Source organism: Oncorhynchus gorbuscha, linkage group LG14 (assembly GCF_021184085.1).
Source record: "Oncorhynchus gorbuscha isolate QuinsamMale2020 ecotype Even-year linkage group LG14, OgorEven_v1.0, whole genome shotgun sequence".
Lineage (NCBI taxonomy): Eukaryota > Metazoa > Chordata > Actinopteri > Salmoniformes > Salmonidae > Oncorhynchus > Oncorhynchus gorbuscha.
This window is the reverse complement of record NC_060186.1, coordinates 52,459,282-52,476,103: the sequence shown is the minus strand read 5'-3', so window position 1 is coordinate 52,476,103 and position 16,822 is coordinate 52,459,282. Positions and strand designations below refer to the sequence as shown.

The window sequence follows — 16,822 nt, the reverse complement described above, 5'->3', positions numbered from 1 at the left end:
GGCTAATTAAGTTGACCCGCATCCGTGCCATGGATCACATTATACCCAGCTGACATTAAATCACAATCCTTACTCTCGGTAGACCTGCCACTCACTCCCAGGGCCTGACGGCTTGGAGTTAAGCCCTTCACTGACGTGTCTGATTCTGTGTGTGCGTGAGATCTCCACAGTAGCATCTCCACAGCTGTGTGTGGGTGGCTGGCTGAGTGTGCTCCTCTCCTGCGATGCGACGCCTCAAGAAGGGCTCACTGTCTCATTAGCACCTCTCCATCTCCCCATCCTCGTCAGATAGCTATTTTCATCACCTGCTAAATTCAAATACAGCCTGGATCACACGATGTCTCATCAGAAGGGAACATGGGTAATAAGAACAGATAAAGAAATTAGGTGAAACTTCCAAGTGTTAGATCTACTGCAAAGCGTTGAATCGTTGCGTTGGAGTCCAATGCTATTGAACACTACCAGTTTCTCTTCAACTTAAACTTGATCCTCAGAATCAATTCAGTCCATTCATTTATATTTGCATTAAATGTCGGAGGGCAGAGTTCCGAATTTACTGAATTGCGTCATCAGGCTTCTCATTACTCATCTACATTTCTTATATTGTTCACCTTTTATAAATTCACTATCCTTATCACCTAACCATGCAATCCAATCAAGCTGTAGGTTACGTTTGAGGAATAATGACGTTAGATTGCACTTTGAATGCAAATTTGTTTGTTTTTTAAGTATCCTGAAAGTGGAGGAAATCTATTTATATTGCAGAAAAGCATGCATACATGGTACAAATATGCAAAACTATCTCACTACACTTCCCTTTAAACTCCAATCAGAGTCTGTGTAAACAGCAGTGGTGAAGGAGATGGGTTTCTGTGGGCCTGTTAGGGTTTCTGGGTCATGGGTCAGGTTGAGGTTATCCCTGGTCTGTACTCTATGGTGGTGTCTCTGGCTCCCTGGGCCCCCGAGGTGGGTGTCTAATGATCCATAATGCATTGAGGTCAGAGGAGGCCAGAACACACAGTCTCCCAGGCAGGCTAGACACAGGGTGAGAGGGAGAGACTGGTCAGACTAAGGGCCACTAGCAAACAGATGACAAAGACACTTGATTTGTGGCTTTATATTTAGCCATAACTTCAAAATGGTTTATTTGGGATTTTATCAAACATAATGCAATTTTAGTTTAAAATAATGCGATGCATATTTAATCTCAGATTATTATTTATTTTTTTATGTATCTTTACCCCACTATGACAGCACTTGAAGTACATTTTATAAAGAGATGGGCTATGACAAAAATGAATCTCAGAAATGATGCTTAAGCCATTGAAATACTTTTCTCTGCTGAGCTTCGAACTTTGACTAGGAGTGTGCCAGGCATGAAATCGGATTAATCCATAAAGAAAATAATTGAAAAGCCTCTAAAGATTGGCCTTGAAGTAGCAGGAGTCAATGGAGATGAGAATGATGCCACATCTTCACCAGGTGACTCAGAGATACATCAATTTATATCTGCCTAGGGGGAAAATCCATTGACACCAGAGAGAGAGGAGGAGGAGGGAGAGGAAATGGAGAGAGAGAGGAGATGGAGAGAGAGAGGAGATGGAGGGAGAGAGGAGATGGCGAGAGAGAGGAGATGGCGAGAGAGAGGAGAGCGAGGTAATTAGAAGAGTAGAGAGGAGAGGAGTGGGGTACGGAGAGTAGAGGGGAAAGGAGAGTAGAGGGGAAAGTCTCCATATTTATCACGTCTTCATCTGTGTGGTGGTGCTGCGATGTAAGTCGCTCTGGATAAGAGCGTCTGCTAAATGACTTAAATGTAAATGTAAATGAAAGGAGAGTAGAGGGGAACGGAGAGTAGAGGGGAACGGAGAGTAGAGGGGAACGGAGAGTAGAGGGGAACGGAGAGTAGAGGGGAACGGAGAGTAGAGGGGAACGGAGAGTAGAGGGGAACGGAGAGTAGAGGGGAACGGAGAGTAGAGGGGAACGGAGAGTAGAGGGGAACGGAGAGTAGAGGGGAACGGAGAGTAGAGGGGAACGGAGAGTAGAGGGGAACGGAGAGTAGAGGGGAACGGAGAGTAGAGGGGAACGGAGAGTAGAGGGGAACGGAGAGTAGAGGGGAACGGAGAGTAGAGGGGAACGGAGAGTAGAGGGGAACGGAGGGGAGAGAGAAGAAAGGGGAGAGGAGAGAGGAAAGAAAAGAGATGAGAGAGGAAAGAGAGGAGAGAGAGGAAAGGAAAGTAAAGGAGGGGAGGGGGAGAGGAGAGGAGGGGAAAGTAAAGGAGGGGAGGGGGAGAGGAGAGGAGGGGAAAGTAAAGGAGGGGAGGGGGAGAGGAGAGGAGGGGAAAGTAAAGGAGGGGAGGGGGAGAGGAGAGGGGGAAAGTAAAGGAGGGGAGGGGGAGAGGAGAGGAAAGTAAAGGAGGGGAGGGGGAGAGGAGAGGAAAGTAAAGGAGGGGAGGGGGAGAGGAGAGCAGAGAAAGGAAAGGAGGGGAGAGGAGAGCAGAGAGAGGAAAGGAGGGGAGGGGGAGAGGAGAGCAGAGAGAGGAAAGGAGGGGAGGGGGAGAGGAGAGCAGAGAGAGGAAAGGAGGGGAGGGGGAGAGGAGAGCAGAGAGAGGAAAGGAGGGGAGGGGGAGAGCAGAGAGAGGAAAGGAGGGGAGGGGGAGAGGAGAGCAGAGAGAGGAAAGGAGGGGAGGGGGAGAGGAGAGCAGAGAGAGGAAAGGGAAGGGAAGGGGAGAGGAAAGGAAAGGAGAGGAGAAAGGAAAGGAGAGGAGAGGAGAGGAGAGGAGAGGAGAGGAGAGGAGAGGAGAGGAGAGGAGAGGAGAGGAGAGGAGAGGAGAGGAGAGGAGAGGAGAGGAGAGGAGAGGAGAGGAGAGGAGAGGGAGCGAGCTTATAACCCTGTGCCTCTGTCTCAGTGGGACCAGTTAAAGCAGCCCTGGGGCAAGGACGAAGGACGGTAGGCCCTGGGACAGAGGAGGCGGAGAGGGACAGACACGGGGGATGAGAGGTTGAGAGAGAGATAGGCAGAGTGGAGGACAAACAGTCCCTGAAGATGTGTATTGGAATCGGAGCTCCAGAGTATATAGAGATCTGAAGGCAGATCTGAAGGCAGAGCTGTGGGTGAAACAGAGGGGTGAGCGATATTACTACAACAACAACAACAGCTGGCCTGACATCCAGAGCAGTGTGTAACCATCACAACATGGGGATGGGGAAATTAGAGCAATAAGTACATTATACTGAGTATGGTAATTGTCAATGCAGAACTAAATGAATACCACTGTTGTGAATAGTGTGTTGATCATTTTTACCTCTAATTACTGAGGGAGTTTTGTTTGAGAGTGCCTCAGTGAGTGTTCTCCAGGCTTTACTCTGAAAAACGCTGTGAATTCCGTACAGTATTACTGGCATGCTGATAGACAAACTGTAAACCTATTGACATTAAAGGAATCCATGTCATGTAGAATCGTTTCAATTGATGAAGTGATCCTCAACTAAAGAGGCATACTCGTTTCACATTGTGATATTTGCTATTCATTTCTAATTTTGACCAAATATATTTGCCCTTGGATATCAGAGTTCCTGTTTCCACAGAGGGAATCGAATTAGCGCGTAATAGCGATGGATTCGTTAGGATTTCGCGGGAAGACTTTCAGTCTCTGAACACATGGAGCTATTAAAGCTGTAGTCCCCCGTATTCCTTGTTTATAGAAATACACTTAAATAATAAACATCCTCGAATTATGAGTCAATAGCAGTATTACGGCCATCTCTGTGAAGCCTGTGTTTAGTGTAATGGATTAGGGCATCCACATCGTATTAGCCCGGCCTGCAGATCGATAGTTCCTACAGAATACGGTGATCCCGTAAAACTGTGGTTGGAGGAATTAGCATAGAAATATGCATTCCTCGTTTAAAATGGATTTGCAAGTCCCATGAGGGTTAACGCTGCAGCCCAAGTATTTTATTAAACGGGTTTTATTCAATCAAGCCCCCAAGCACAGAAGACAGATGGGATAAATATACATCATTCATATTTAACATGACAGTCTGAAAACATAAGATAAAGTTGGCAAATCCCGGAGAACAAGATCAACGGCTTCCTCTACCTCTTCAGAGAAAACTAGCCTCACTCGCTATTCATCTGGGCACTCTTATGAATACCAAACCGATTCTATGCACAGATGTAGCCTTTTGTGAGCTAACCTATATAGTGTAGCTACCTATCAGAAGAAGCAACCCCACACACACACACCCTTCTTTCTCGGGAACGTTGTCTTGTTACGTGATTGTGTATCGTTGTCTTTGAGAGTCAGGTCTGATTGCTGTCATTCATCCCAAGGGCCCTCCACAGCTGATACATGGCTGATTACTGAGTGTATAATAGTTATACTGAAAGCCTGTACTTTGCCACTCTGTCTCTCTCAATATGTTCCTACGAGAGCTTTTTACCACACGACTCCTAAACGACTCTTAAGGTAACCAAATGCTCCTCGTTTAATCAAGCCCTCGGCTGCTAAATGATTTTTCAAAAGGCCCCATGAAGGGCTCTCCTGAGCCAGGAGGCTCGGCCTTGCCAGCGATACGCTGTCACTATTATCCTGCTATGACACACCAGGCAGGGATGGTTACAGCGAATAGGAAATAATGTTGCATTGAAAAGGGCCCATTAAGCCGCGGTGATGTGAGTCCACAGCACCTCGAGTCATCCGCTGCCGCTGCAAAATAATGACAAGGGGCCCTGTCGAACGCGCGGCCAGGCCCACTTGCTCTTGAGCAGCCAACCCGAGGCGAGGCTAATCTCCAAGTCAACAGGTTCCTATCAATAACTTTCTGATTTGATGAATGAGGCAGCAGCCAGTGAAGTTCAGGAGGGAGAGAGAGGGCGGTATTAACCCCTTAAGCTTTGTGTCAAGAGCATTGCAGGCATGCAGGCAGGCAGGGGGGAGTTTTAGTGAAGATGCATCACACCACACACTCTGGCTGGCAGCCTCCCAGAGAGAGAGACAGTGAAGAGGATTACCCTGAGATCCCTTTCAGGAGGCCACTGCTGACAGTTCACTTCTGCAATGTGTGTGTTCCCTAATATAATAGGACATACTTTGCAGCAGGCAATCTACCAATAACGCTGGCCGCAGAGAGGGAGAAACAGCCATCAGTCGTTTCAAATAGAAACACCGTCAATAACCCGAGATATAGTGGAGGAATTTTATTCATAAGATGTCATATTATTGCAAAATACATTTCTCCATTGTGTACCTACACTGTAATTATTAGTAGGACAAGTGTCATTGTGAAGTGGTTCTTTGGGCAGAAGATACTGCCAGGCAATTGTGGTGTTTTTAATGACTCATTGGCCTTCGCCCACAAACTCGACAGAACAAGGTTTTTCATCCAATAATCAGAGCAATATTTCCTCCTTAAAATTAATAGTCCTTCAATAACAGAGTCTTTCTTGAAGTAGCCTACAGAGGAGTGGAATGTGAGGCCCGAAATAGCAAAGATTGGCCTTCTATGGATGAGTTGTTACGGAGAGCGAAAGAAATGCAATTATGTTTCAAGCAGAGAAGAAGGTTAAGGTTACTCTCTGGGTGCGTCAGGATGAATTGATTAAATGGTTTGCTCTTCTTTTCACCCAGCATGAAAAAGGGACTCCACTCCAACAATTTCTAGCCAAACCCATTCAAACATACTGCACCTGAAATACTTCAGCTTGTGATTGAATAGATCCCCACACAGTCAGAGGTGTTGACATCCGAGCCAGTGGATGGATTGTTGGAGTTTGGGACTGCAGCAATTTGACCACATCTCTCCCTCTTTCCCCCTCTCCCCCAGACAATGAGCAGTCGCTTTTCCCCCCATGACGTCATCCTCACAGATGCTGTCCTCAGTCTGGACGAGGACTCCGTCTTGTCGACCAATGAGGTAGGAGGATGGCTTATTATTCCCCCCCATTTCTCCTTATTCTACCTGGGGCTTTAACGTTCAAAGACCAGATTCAGTCAATCCTCATCTAGCAATGTTATTCAGTATCTTACCCATGTACTCTTCTTATTGTGAGAACTGGAAGGTAACTGTGAGGGGAGTCTACCTGGTAGTACAAGTAGAATTTTATAGTACCCAAAAACATTCTCTGATTTCATTTGATAATGGGGAGAAAGGAAAGCTAGGCGGGATCGAGTCCCAAGCCTGTGTGTGAAAATTAGCCAACAATTAACACTGTCTCTTATCTGACATTGACACCCACAACAACACCACAACAACACCACAACAACACCACAACAACACCAACTGGTGAGATTGAGCAGCATTTGAAGAAGTAACAGAACTTCCAGACAGTTTCTTGGAAGTAGTCCCTCTCCCAGGGGTGTGGAGATGAACACCAACCGACTTCCTTCATCTTCAAAGGAACTCCTTGTTTTGTTTGTAGTCTGTTGTTATGCAGAGCGCCGTGTCGCTCTGCTTGTTGCTACGCTGTGCTCCGTCTCTTTGCCTGCATTATGTTCCTGTTAATTCTAATTTCTGCTATTCTATTAGTCCCTGTATAATATTTGCACATTGCAGAATCAGCAAAGCGCTAAATCTCTTTTTAATTGCTTGTTCCCATATAATTTGATCAGGAATTAATATTACTCCGTTAGAGCATGGCCTAATGGAGTATCTCCGACTCAAAGTTGGCTCTTTCGGAGTAACTGCTCTGGCCTGATGTTCAAACTGGCACCGGGGCCTGGGCTGCACTCTACAGAGAAAGTCCACGCTAGTACCATGAGATCTACTGTCGAGGAAACAAGACAGAGGAAGGTGAAACATGGTGACAGGTTATATTAGTAGATCAAGTCTGTGGTCCAGGGTGGATGCCCACCCTTCACACTAACCATTCACGGTAAAGTGTAATTCATCCTCTCTAACTAAGACATCTCAGCCTTTTTGAGCCACGGGGATGTCTGGCCTCACAGGAGGCTGCTGAGGGGAGGACGACTCATAATAATGGCTGGAACTGAGCAAATGGAATGGGTTCAAACACATGTTATTGATGTATGTGATGCCGTTCCAGCCCGTCCTCCCCAATTAAGGTGCCAATAACCTGTCTTGCCTCATCTGATAAATTCCACCCTTGTGTTTTTCCGTGGAATAGTATCAGCAAAATGGTCTGGCATCTTGTCTCCGAGTGTCTCTCACCCTATTGTTTTTTTTTTACATTGCATGTTAATATTGAGGAGGTCATTTCAACACACCTTGTCCATGAGAGAAATCCCTGTAAATGGAGTTAATTTCTCAAGCATGGCGTAATAACCCATTCTACTCTCGTGGTCGGGACGGATTGATTGCCCCTCTAAAGGAAGTTTGCCGTATTTAAGACTCCTGTTATTGAGTCACTGACTGGCAACATCTTGAACGAGGGTCTTCTTCTCCTGACGATTTCATTCTCCGGATGTAGTTAGCTAAAGGATCTTCCCATGCTGCGAAATGCTAATTCGGTGACCATAGTGCCAATTCAAAAAGAACACGTATCCACCATCTGTCCTGGAATGAGAAACTAATGGAAGCCCAAGTTGTTTCAAGCAATCAGAAGGTTTGTGAAACCTATTACCTCTCCGGCATGCTAGTCTCTGCGATGATCATTAGACTGTCAAACCATGAAGTCACAGTTTGATTAAGCTTCACGTCTCTGAAAAGGAAAAAGGGGGCGAGAGTGGCTCATTTTGCTGGCAAATAAAATAAAAAATTAAATCACTAAATGAACCAAAGTAGCAGTTGCCTCTCAGTGTGAAGATTATGTTCTTTTTTCTTTTTTTTAATCAAAAGTGTCAAACATTTGCAGAGTTCTTTTGGCTGAGCCCTTGGAAATGTCGACGTTGTTTGTGTGTGACACAATATACAAGTTGGATTTGCGGTGTTTTTTTATTGTGTTCCAAATATTGAACTTGTTAAATCGAGCTCATTAGGAAAGCCATTGTTTTCTGCATCATATTGGAGTCTTGGTGGTTGAGTGATAATGGTCTCCTGCACCTGCTGCTTTCCATTCTAAGCCCATGTTGTATTGTTTCGGTGTGTTTCAATACCATTTCTGCTGTGAATCTAATTAAGAAAAGGTTCTGCCTTGGGAAATGTACAATTTCAAAACTGACCAACATGTCGGTGTAATGATTATGTTCCACATGTATTTCCATCATACCTTTTTGACACATGATGATGGACGGACAGGCACAGAAGGCTATGATTCTCTTTCTGGTCTATTTCACCCCATCCAATAGCTGCATTAAGAATGAGCCCATCTAAAAGCTAGAGCCCCATCAAGGCTTTAATGAATATGTTTCATGCAGGTGAAAGGGAAGGGTTTTTGCCAATAAACACCTTTCAGACCGCATCTATCCACATTTGAAGCTCCCATAAGATTTCAGTGAGTTAAGAGCTAATCCTTAGTGAATTGTGAGTCTTATCAGCGTGTAAGAGACCTGCAAAATATAATTTATCTATTTGAGATTTTATTAATTGCACCAAGTCAATCTTCACCTTCCAAGAGGATCCACTTAAATTGTATAGCGGTGCAAGAACGGATGTTACAGAGGTTTTATGAGGTTATTTTAGAAAAAAGACAAATGTATTTTTTTCTGTCGAAAAAGCCAAGAACCAGTCAAATGCAAATCCCTCATCTGCTTAATAATCTGTCTCAGTAATTGCCCTTTAAACATTGAAAGCATCTTAATTGAAAATAACTGAAATGTGAGCGAGTAGAGCATTTTTAATGGGACTTTTCAAATTACAATAACTACATAGAACAGTGACAGGACAGAATTCATAATTGCATTGCTTCAACTCATTAATCACATGATTATGCTTTAAGAGAGGATGCGGTGTGGACTATGAATGTTCCTATCATGACACTGTCTGGCTGCCCATGGGAGAGCAGGGCACAGTTAACAGTAAAACAGTCAGCCTGTCAAATGTTCTCCAGGGATCCAGTGGAATATATCAACTGTGGATATGAATGAATGGAATAACACAACGACATGATCTTGGTCATTTAACAAGATCTAATGTCACAAGTTTACTTTCCTTCAGATCATGAGAACTCAATACTAGTGAAAATGGTGGAAACCAAATACTGCATGTCTTTCTTTCCTGTAGGACTATACACTCTTGGAAAAAAAGGTGCTATCAAGAACCTAAGGGTTATTCGGCTGTCCCCATAGGAGAACCCTTTGAAGAAACCTTTTTTTGTTCCAGGTAGGACCCTTTCCACAGAGGGTTCTCCATGGAACCCAAAGGGGTTCTATGTTGAACCAAAAAGGGTCCTCCAATGGGGACAGCCGAAGAACCCTTTTGGAACCCTTTATTCTAAGAGTGTACTTCTCTATTATTTAATAACATATCACATCAAATGCCACAGGGAAATGTATATGCCGGTAGAGATTTGTGATGTAGACTCTTAGCAACCCATATTCAGAAACCATCTTATGTATTACATGGGATTAATGTATGTTGCCCTTGGAAAGCCTTTCTGCAAGGATAGCATTTCCCCTCTCTGTGTATGTCATTCATCTCCGTCCCTATTTCCAATCCATAATTAACTAAGACACATGGTGAATGTGCCAAACCAGTCTGTCACGAAGGACGCGAGGCATAATCAGGGCATTATAAGAGCGTAATTCCAAAAGGCAAAAAATGATTTGCATGATCTCATAAATCCTGCACTGAGGTAATGGCTAACTCGGCGATTAATCAAATGCTACATCAAGAAAGATGTTTCCAACCTTTTTCTCAGGGTTTGTGGTCTCATTTCTTCACAATTGTGCACACGTGCATCATGACACAGCTAAGAGGTGTGTGATTATTTTGAGGGACCTTCTGTTTTTTGGGCTCTGTTCTCTCTTGCGTTTTGGAAATGAATTTGGTGCCACTCTGCCAACAGAAGTCAGTAAGTGTATTCTACAATGTGGTGTTCTTCATATTCTCTGGACTTTTGACATTTGTTGTTCCTGAGAAGAAGGAATTCAAATCTACTATTTTGCTACATTGTACTGTAGTTGACATAGCTGATCTAATGCAGAAGCAAATCTGTCTATTAGCGATTTTAAAAGATGTTGTCTTTTCATTTGAACCCCAGGTTGACTTTGCCTTCATTGTCTGGCACAGTTTCCCAGACCGGATCGTGGGCTACCCAGCACGCAGCCATTACTGGGACGGCAGCAAATCAAGATGGGGCTATACCTCCAAGTGGACTAACCAGTACTCCATGGTGCTCACAGGGGCTGCGTTCTATCACAGGTACAGTAACATGGTGCACACAGGGCTGCGTTCTATCACAGGTACAGTAACATGGTGCTCACAGGAGCTGCGTTCTATCACAGGTACAGTAACATGGTGCTCACAGGGGCTGCGTTCTATCACAGGTACAGTAACATGGTGCTCACAGGGGCTGCGTTCTATCACAGGTACAGTAACATGGTGCTCACAGGGGCTGCGTTCTATCACAGGTACAGTAACATAGTGCTCACAGGCTGCGTTCTATCACAGGTACAGTAACATGGTGCTCACAGGGGCTGCGTTCTATCACAGGTACAGTAACATGGTGCTCACAGGGGCTGCGTTCTATCACAGGTACAGTAACATGGTGCTCACAGGGGCTGCGTTCTATCACAGGTACAGTAACATAGTGCTCACAGGCTGCGTTCTATCACAGGTACAGTAACATGGTGCTCACAGGGGCTGCGTTCTATCACAGGTACAGTAACATAGTGCTCACAGGCTGCGTTCTATCACAGGTACAGTAACATGGTGCTCACAGGGGCTGCGTTCTATCACAGGTACAGTGATCTATCACAGGTACAGTAACATGGTGCTCACAGGGGCTGCGTTCTATCACAGGTACAGTAACATGGTGCACACAGGGGCTGCGTTCTATCACAGGTACAGTGACATGGTGCTCACAGGAGCTGCGTTCTATCACAGGTACAGTAACATGGTGCTCACAGGGGCTGCGTTCTATCACAGGTACAGTAACATGGTGCTCACAGGGGCTGCGTTCTATCACAGGTACAGTAACATGGTGCTCACAGGGGCTGCGTTCTATCACAGGTACAGTAACATGGTGCTCACAGGGGCTGCGTTCTATCACAGGTACAGTAACATGGTGCTCACAGGGGCTGCGTTCTATCACAGGTACAGTAACATGGTGTGCTCACAGAAGGCTGCGTTCTATCACAGGTACAGTAACATGGTGCTCACAGGGGCTGCGTTCTATCACAGGTACAGTAACATGGTGCTCACAGGGGCTGCGTTCTATCACAGGTACAGTGACATGGTGCTCACAGGGGCTGCGTTCAGTAACATGGTGCTCACAGGGGCTGCGTTCTATCACAGGTACAGTAACATGGTGCTCACAGGAGCTGCGTTCTATCACAGGTACAGTAACATGGTGCTCACAGGAGCTGTGTTCATTCACAGGTACAGTAACAGGGGCAGATTAAATTGTTTATTTTCCTCATCAATCTACACACAATACCCCAAAATGACAAAGAAAAAAACAGGTTTTTAGATTCTTTTGCAAATGTATTACAAATTAAAAACTGAAATATCACATTTACATGTGTTTTCAGACCCAGTACTTTGTTTAAGCACCTTTGGCAGCGATTACAGCCTTGAGTCTTCTTGGGTATGATGCTACAAGCTTGGTAGACCTGTATTTGGGGAGTTTCTCCAATTCTTCTCTGCAGATCCTCTCAAGCTCTGTCAGGTTGGATAGGGAGTGCTGCTGCTATTTTCAGGTCTCTTCAGAGATGTTCGATCAGGTTCAATTCCGGGCTCTGGCTAGGCTACTCAAGGACATTCAGAGAGTTGTCCCGAAGCCACTCCTGTGTTGTCTTGGCTGTGTTCTTAGGGTTGTTGTCCTGTTGGAAGTTGAACCTTTTCCCCAGTCTGAGATCCTGTGCTCTTTGGAGTAGGTTTTCATCAAGGATCTCTCTGGACTTTGCTCCGTTCCTCTTTGCCTCGATCCTGACTAGTCTCCCAGCCGCTGAAAGACATCCTCACAGCATGATGCTGCCACCACCATGCATCACCGTAGGCATGGTGCCAGGTTTCCTCCAGATGTGACGCTTCACATTCAAGCCAAAGAGTTCAAACTTGGATTCATCAGACCAGTGCATCTTGTTTCTCATGGTCTGAGAGTCTTTAGGTGCCTTTTGGCAAACTCCAACAAGGGCTGTCATGTGCCTTTTACTGAGGAGTGGCTTCCGCCTGGTCACTACCATAAAGACCTGATTGGTGGAGTGCTGCAGGTTCTCCCATCTCCACAGAGGAACTCTGGAGCTCTGTCAGTGGCCATCGGGTTCCTGGTCACCTCCATGACCAAGGCCCTTCTCCCCCGAATCTCCAGTTTGGCCCGGTGGCCAGCTCTAGGAAGAGTCTTTGTGGTTCCAAACTTCTTCCATTTAAGAATGATAGAGGCCACTGTCTTCTTGGACCTTATATAGACAGGTGTGTGCCTTTCCAAATCATGTCCAATCAAGTTGTAGAAACATCTCAATGATGATCAAATCAAATCAAATTTATTTATATAGCCCTTCGTACATCAGCTGATATCTCAAAGTGCTGATCAATGGAAACAGAATGCACCTGAGCTCAGTTTCGAGTCTCATAGCAAAGGGTCTGAATTTTAAAAAACGTGTTTTTGCTTTGTCATTATGGGATATTGTGTGTAGATTACTGAGGATTTTGTTTCATTTGATACATTTTCAAATAAGACTGTAACACAACAAAATGTTACTTTCCGAAGGCACTGTGCATTCAGAACCCCTGCCTGCTCTCTGTGAGGGGTGTAGGGGCCATGATAACAGCTCAAGGATGGGAATGCGGTAACACATATCAATTTCTTTGAGCACATACAGGCAGGTAGGCACGCATGGTGGTTATATAAATCCCTAATACATATCGAGACCTGTTAACACTGTATAGCAGAAACTCTCCTGCACTGGTCACTTAGGATGAGCCTGCAGGAAGGGTACCACATGAGGGAGGATGATGTCTTCCCTGTAACGCACAGCGTTGCGATTGCCTGCAATGACAACAAGCTCAGTCCGATGGTGCTGTGACACATCGCCCCAGACCATGATGGACCCTCCACCTCCAAATTGATCCCGCTCCAGAGTACAGGCCTCGGTGTAACGATCATTCCTTCTACGATGAACGCAAATCCAACCATCACCCCTGGTGAGACAACTTGTCAGTGAAGAGCACTTTTTGCCTGACTGGTCCAGCGAGGGTGGGTTTGTGCCCATAGACAACGTTGTTGCCAGAGATGTCTGAGGACCTGCCTTTATACAACAGGCCTACAAGCCCTCAGTCCAGCCTCTCTCAGCCTATTGCGGACAGTCTGAGCACTGATGGAGGGATTGTGCGTTCCTGGTGTAACTCGGGCAGTTGTTGCCGTCCTGTACCTGTCCCGCAGGTGTGATGTTCAGATGTACCGATCCTGTGCAGGTGTTGTTACACGTGGTCTACCACTGCGAGGACGATCAGCTGTCCGTCCTGTCTCCCTGGAGTGGCGTCTCACAGTACGGACATTGCAATTTATTGCCCTGGGCACATCTGCAGTCCTCTTGCCTCCTTGCAGCATGCCTAAGGCACGTTCACGCAGATGAGCAGGGACCCTGGGCATCTTTCTTTTGGTGTTTTTCAGAGTCAGTAGAAAGGCCTCCTTAGTGTCCCAAGTTTTCATAACTGTGACCTTAATTGCCTACCGTCTGTAAGCTGTTAGTGTCTTAACGACTGTTCCACAAGTGCATGTTCATTAATTGTTTATGGTTCATTGAACAAGCATGGGAAACCGTGTTTAAACCCTTTACAATGAAGATCTGTGAAGTTATTTGGATTTTTACGAATTATCTTTGAAAGACAGGGTCCTGAAAAAGAGACGTTTCTTTTTTTGCTGAGATTATATGTTTTACTCAGGAGTAGTCTACTTCTTTCAGTACAGTAAGTGCCATTTAGAAAACTAATCCGAATTCCTCACACCACTGACAGTTTTTGTATATAAGCAGCATAATAGAAAAGGAAATAACGTCTTTGTTTTTTTTCTTTTGTTTTTCCATAAAAGATTTGATTGTAAATGCAATGCCTCAACACAATGAATACAAACTATTAAGCCATGGAGCAAATTGAATTGAGAAGTATTTTCCTCTCATGAGAGATTTGAAGTCATGTCTTATCGGGCAGTTGCAGATACACTACTCTCATGGAACATGTCATTGTTGTAATCTATTGTGTGGTTTCAAAATGCCTCTATTATTCAGCTCTCAAGGGTCTGTCTACTGAGGCTTTGTGATAATAGTCAAGTGGCAAGTGTTTCTACCATATTGTCACCAGTAGCAAGTGTAAAAACAATCCTATCAGATCAGCCTAATTAACAAATCTGTGTCATTAATACTGATTTTAAAAAATATCAACGCAAAATGCAACAATTTCAAAGATTTGACTGAGTTACAGTTCATAAAAGTAAATCAGTCAGACAATCCCGTGGGTCGTGGTCTATGGTTGTGAAGCCAATTGGACATACTGCCAAATTTTCTAAAACGACGTTGGAGGCGACTTATGGTAGAAAAATGGACGTTCATTTCTCTGGCCATAGCTCTGGGGGACATTCCTGCAGTCAGCATGCCAATTGCACACTCCCTCAAAACGTGAGACATCTGTGGCATTGTGCTGTTTACAAAACTGTACATTTTAGGTTGGCCATTTATTGTCCCCAGCACAAGGTGTACCTGTGTAATGATCATCCTCTTTAATCAGCTTCTTAATATGCCACACCTGTCAGGTGGATGGATTATCTTGGCAAAGGAGAAATGCTCACTAACAGGGATGTAAACACATTTGTACACAAAAGTTGAGAGAAATACGTTTTTTGTGCGTATGAAACATTTCTGGAATCTTTTCTTTCGGCTCATGAAACATGGGACCAACATGTTTACATGTTGCATTTATATTTTTGCTCAGTATACATTTCCCATCCAAAGATATCAACATGAACAGAGATATCAGGCAGAGTGTGATATTCAGATCTGGAAAATGACAACGTCAACAAGATAACTGACAGCACATAGATCAATAGCTTTGCAGAGAGAAAGCCACAGAGTTTGTCTCAAAGGAAAGTCCTTGTGCTCATCTTTCCTGCACGGATGAGACCGACATATGGTGCTGACGGCAGACCTTTGCTGTGACACCTCACCTTCACGAGGCTGAAAGTGATAGCTGGGCTGATGCTGTAGAGGCCAGGAGCCCAGCGGAGCTACCAAAGAGGAGGAGGAGAGATAAGACACGAGTCAGACTGCCTCTGGATCTAAATAGAGTGGCCCACCCCGACTGACTGACGCCCATCCCTCAGCACAGACGTACAGGAAATGATGCGCCTGCCTTTGTCAGCCATACAGCCAGGGCCCTCAACATAATAAACAGACGGGAAATGAGACATGGTACAATCAGGGCTGCCAGAAAGAGAGGGGCGAAGTGTCTCACTCTGAGAAATTAAAACATCCATCTCTGGGTGTCGTCAGGCGGGTGGATGAGGCCGCAAGGGAGGGTGGCTCTTCTCTGGGCTCCGCTCATTCTGCCGGATGGCGCCACCAGACAGATTACCATCCATATTCTGTGACTCTCAGTGAATAGAAAACAACAAGGGACATTATCCAGAGAAATGGTGAACCTTCGGGAAATGGCACTGAGAATGGAATTAAGGAGATTTGATTTCCTGTGTAGTCACTGCTGTTTCCATTTGCAATATTGCACGATGCAGTATATCAATGTGGTGTCCTTTTATGAATGTATCCATCCCTCTTTCTCTCTGTGTTTCTAGGTATTATCACTACTTGTACACTCACTACTTGCCATCCAGCCTTCTCACCATGGTGGACCAGATGGCTAACTGTGAGGATATCCTGATGAACTTCCTGGTGTCTGCTGTCACTAAGCTCCCACCAATCAAAGTCACCCAGAAGAAGCAGTACAAGGAGACAATGATGCAGCAGGTACAGTAGATCTTCTTGGTAACAGTGTGTGTTTGCATGCGTTTGTGCGTACGTGTGTGTGCCTGAGCGCATGCGCGTTTGACCTGACAATCCTAGCTTGTTGAAGATGCCATCCGCCGAAACCCTGTGTTTACCCGGCCTAAATCACTAACCAACGGCCAATTTCAATAGACACCAGGTATCTAGTGCTTGGGTCAGGGCAAATTTCAAGCTTTGGCGGCGGTGCCGTTTGAGATTAGGGAGTGAGATTTGCGGAATCGTACCATGAGCATGGACTATTTCTATTACATCAGATTGGAAGACTGTCATTCATATTCCATTTATCCAGCTCAATGTAACATCGATAGCTTTAGGCTACGACATGATGCTCGAATTTGCCCTATACACATCATGAGGTAGCCACAGCCAAGCCTACAATTGAAAGGTCAAGGCGTAGGTGCACACAGGTCATGAGACAAATTTGAGTAATCAAGGTGTCAGGCACTGACACATTTAATACCACCTTGCACGCTCTTGACTGCATGAAGTTGGGCTGGGGTGTAATTATTAGTCCAAAAAGTTGTTTTGCAACTAAAACAAAAGTTTCTATTGGACAAATTCAGATAGGTCCCTCCCCATTTTCTTCCATTTGCTTCCGTTTAAGAAGTGTTTTGCAAAATAACCAGGTGGAATGAATATAGCCATGATCACCCGCACACACAGTTCATTTTCATAGCAGCCACCTGCAGTATCATCACTTTGCGAGTTTTATCATTCCTTTTCCCATCTTTTTATTTATTTATTTTTATTTCACCTTTATTTAACCAGGT

The 16,822-nt window shown here is 45.0% G+C and overlaps 1 protein-coding gene across 3 annotated transcripts in view; it reads left to right on the top strand.

Moving 5' to 3' along the window:
* The window catches only part of LOC123995089 (exostosin-1-like), a 244,993-nt gene that overhangs the window by 214,144 nt on the left and 14,027 nt on the right, over nucleotides 1-16,822 (top strand). For all 3 annotated transcript variants that reach the window (XM_046298395.1, XM_046298397.1, XM_046298396.1), the window contains exons 9-11: nucleotides 5,827-5,916; nucleotides 10,100-10,260; nucleotides 15,842-16,013. In XM_046298395.1, the coding sequence (XP_046154351.1) occupies nucleotides 5,827-5,916; nucleotides 10,100-10,260; nucleotides 15,842-16,013 (423 nt within the window). The remainder of the gene's footprint in view (nucleotides 1-5,826; nucleotides 5,917-10,099; nucleotides 10,261-15,841; nucleotides 16,014-16,822) is intronic.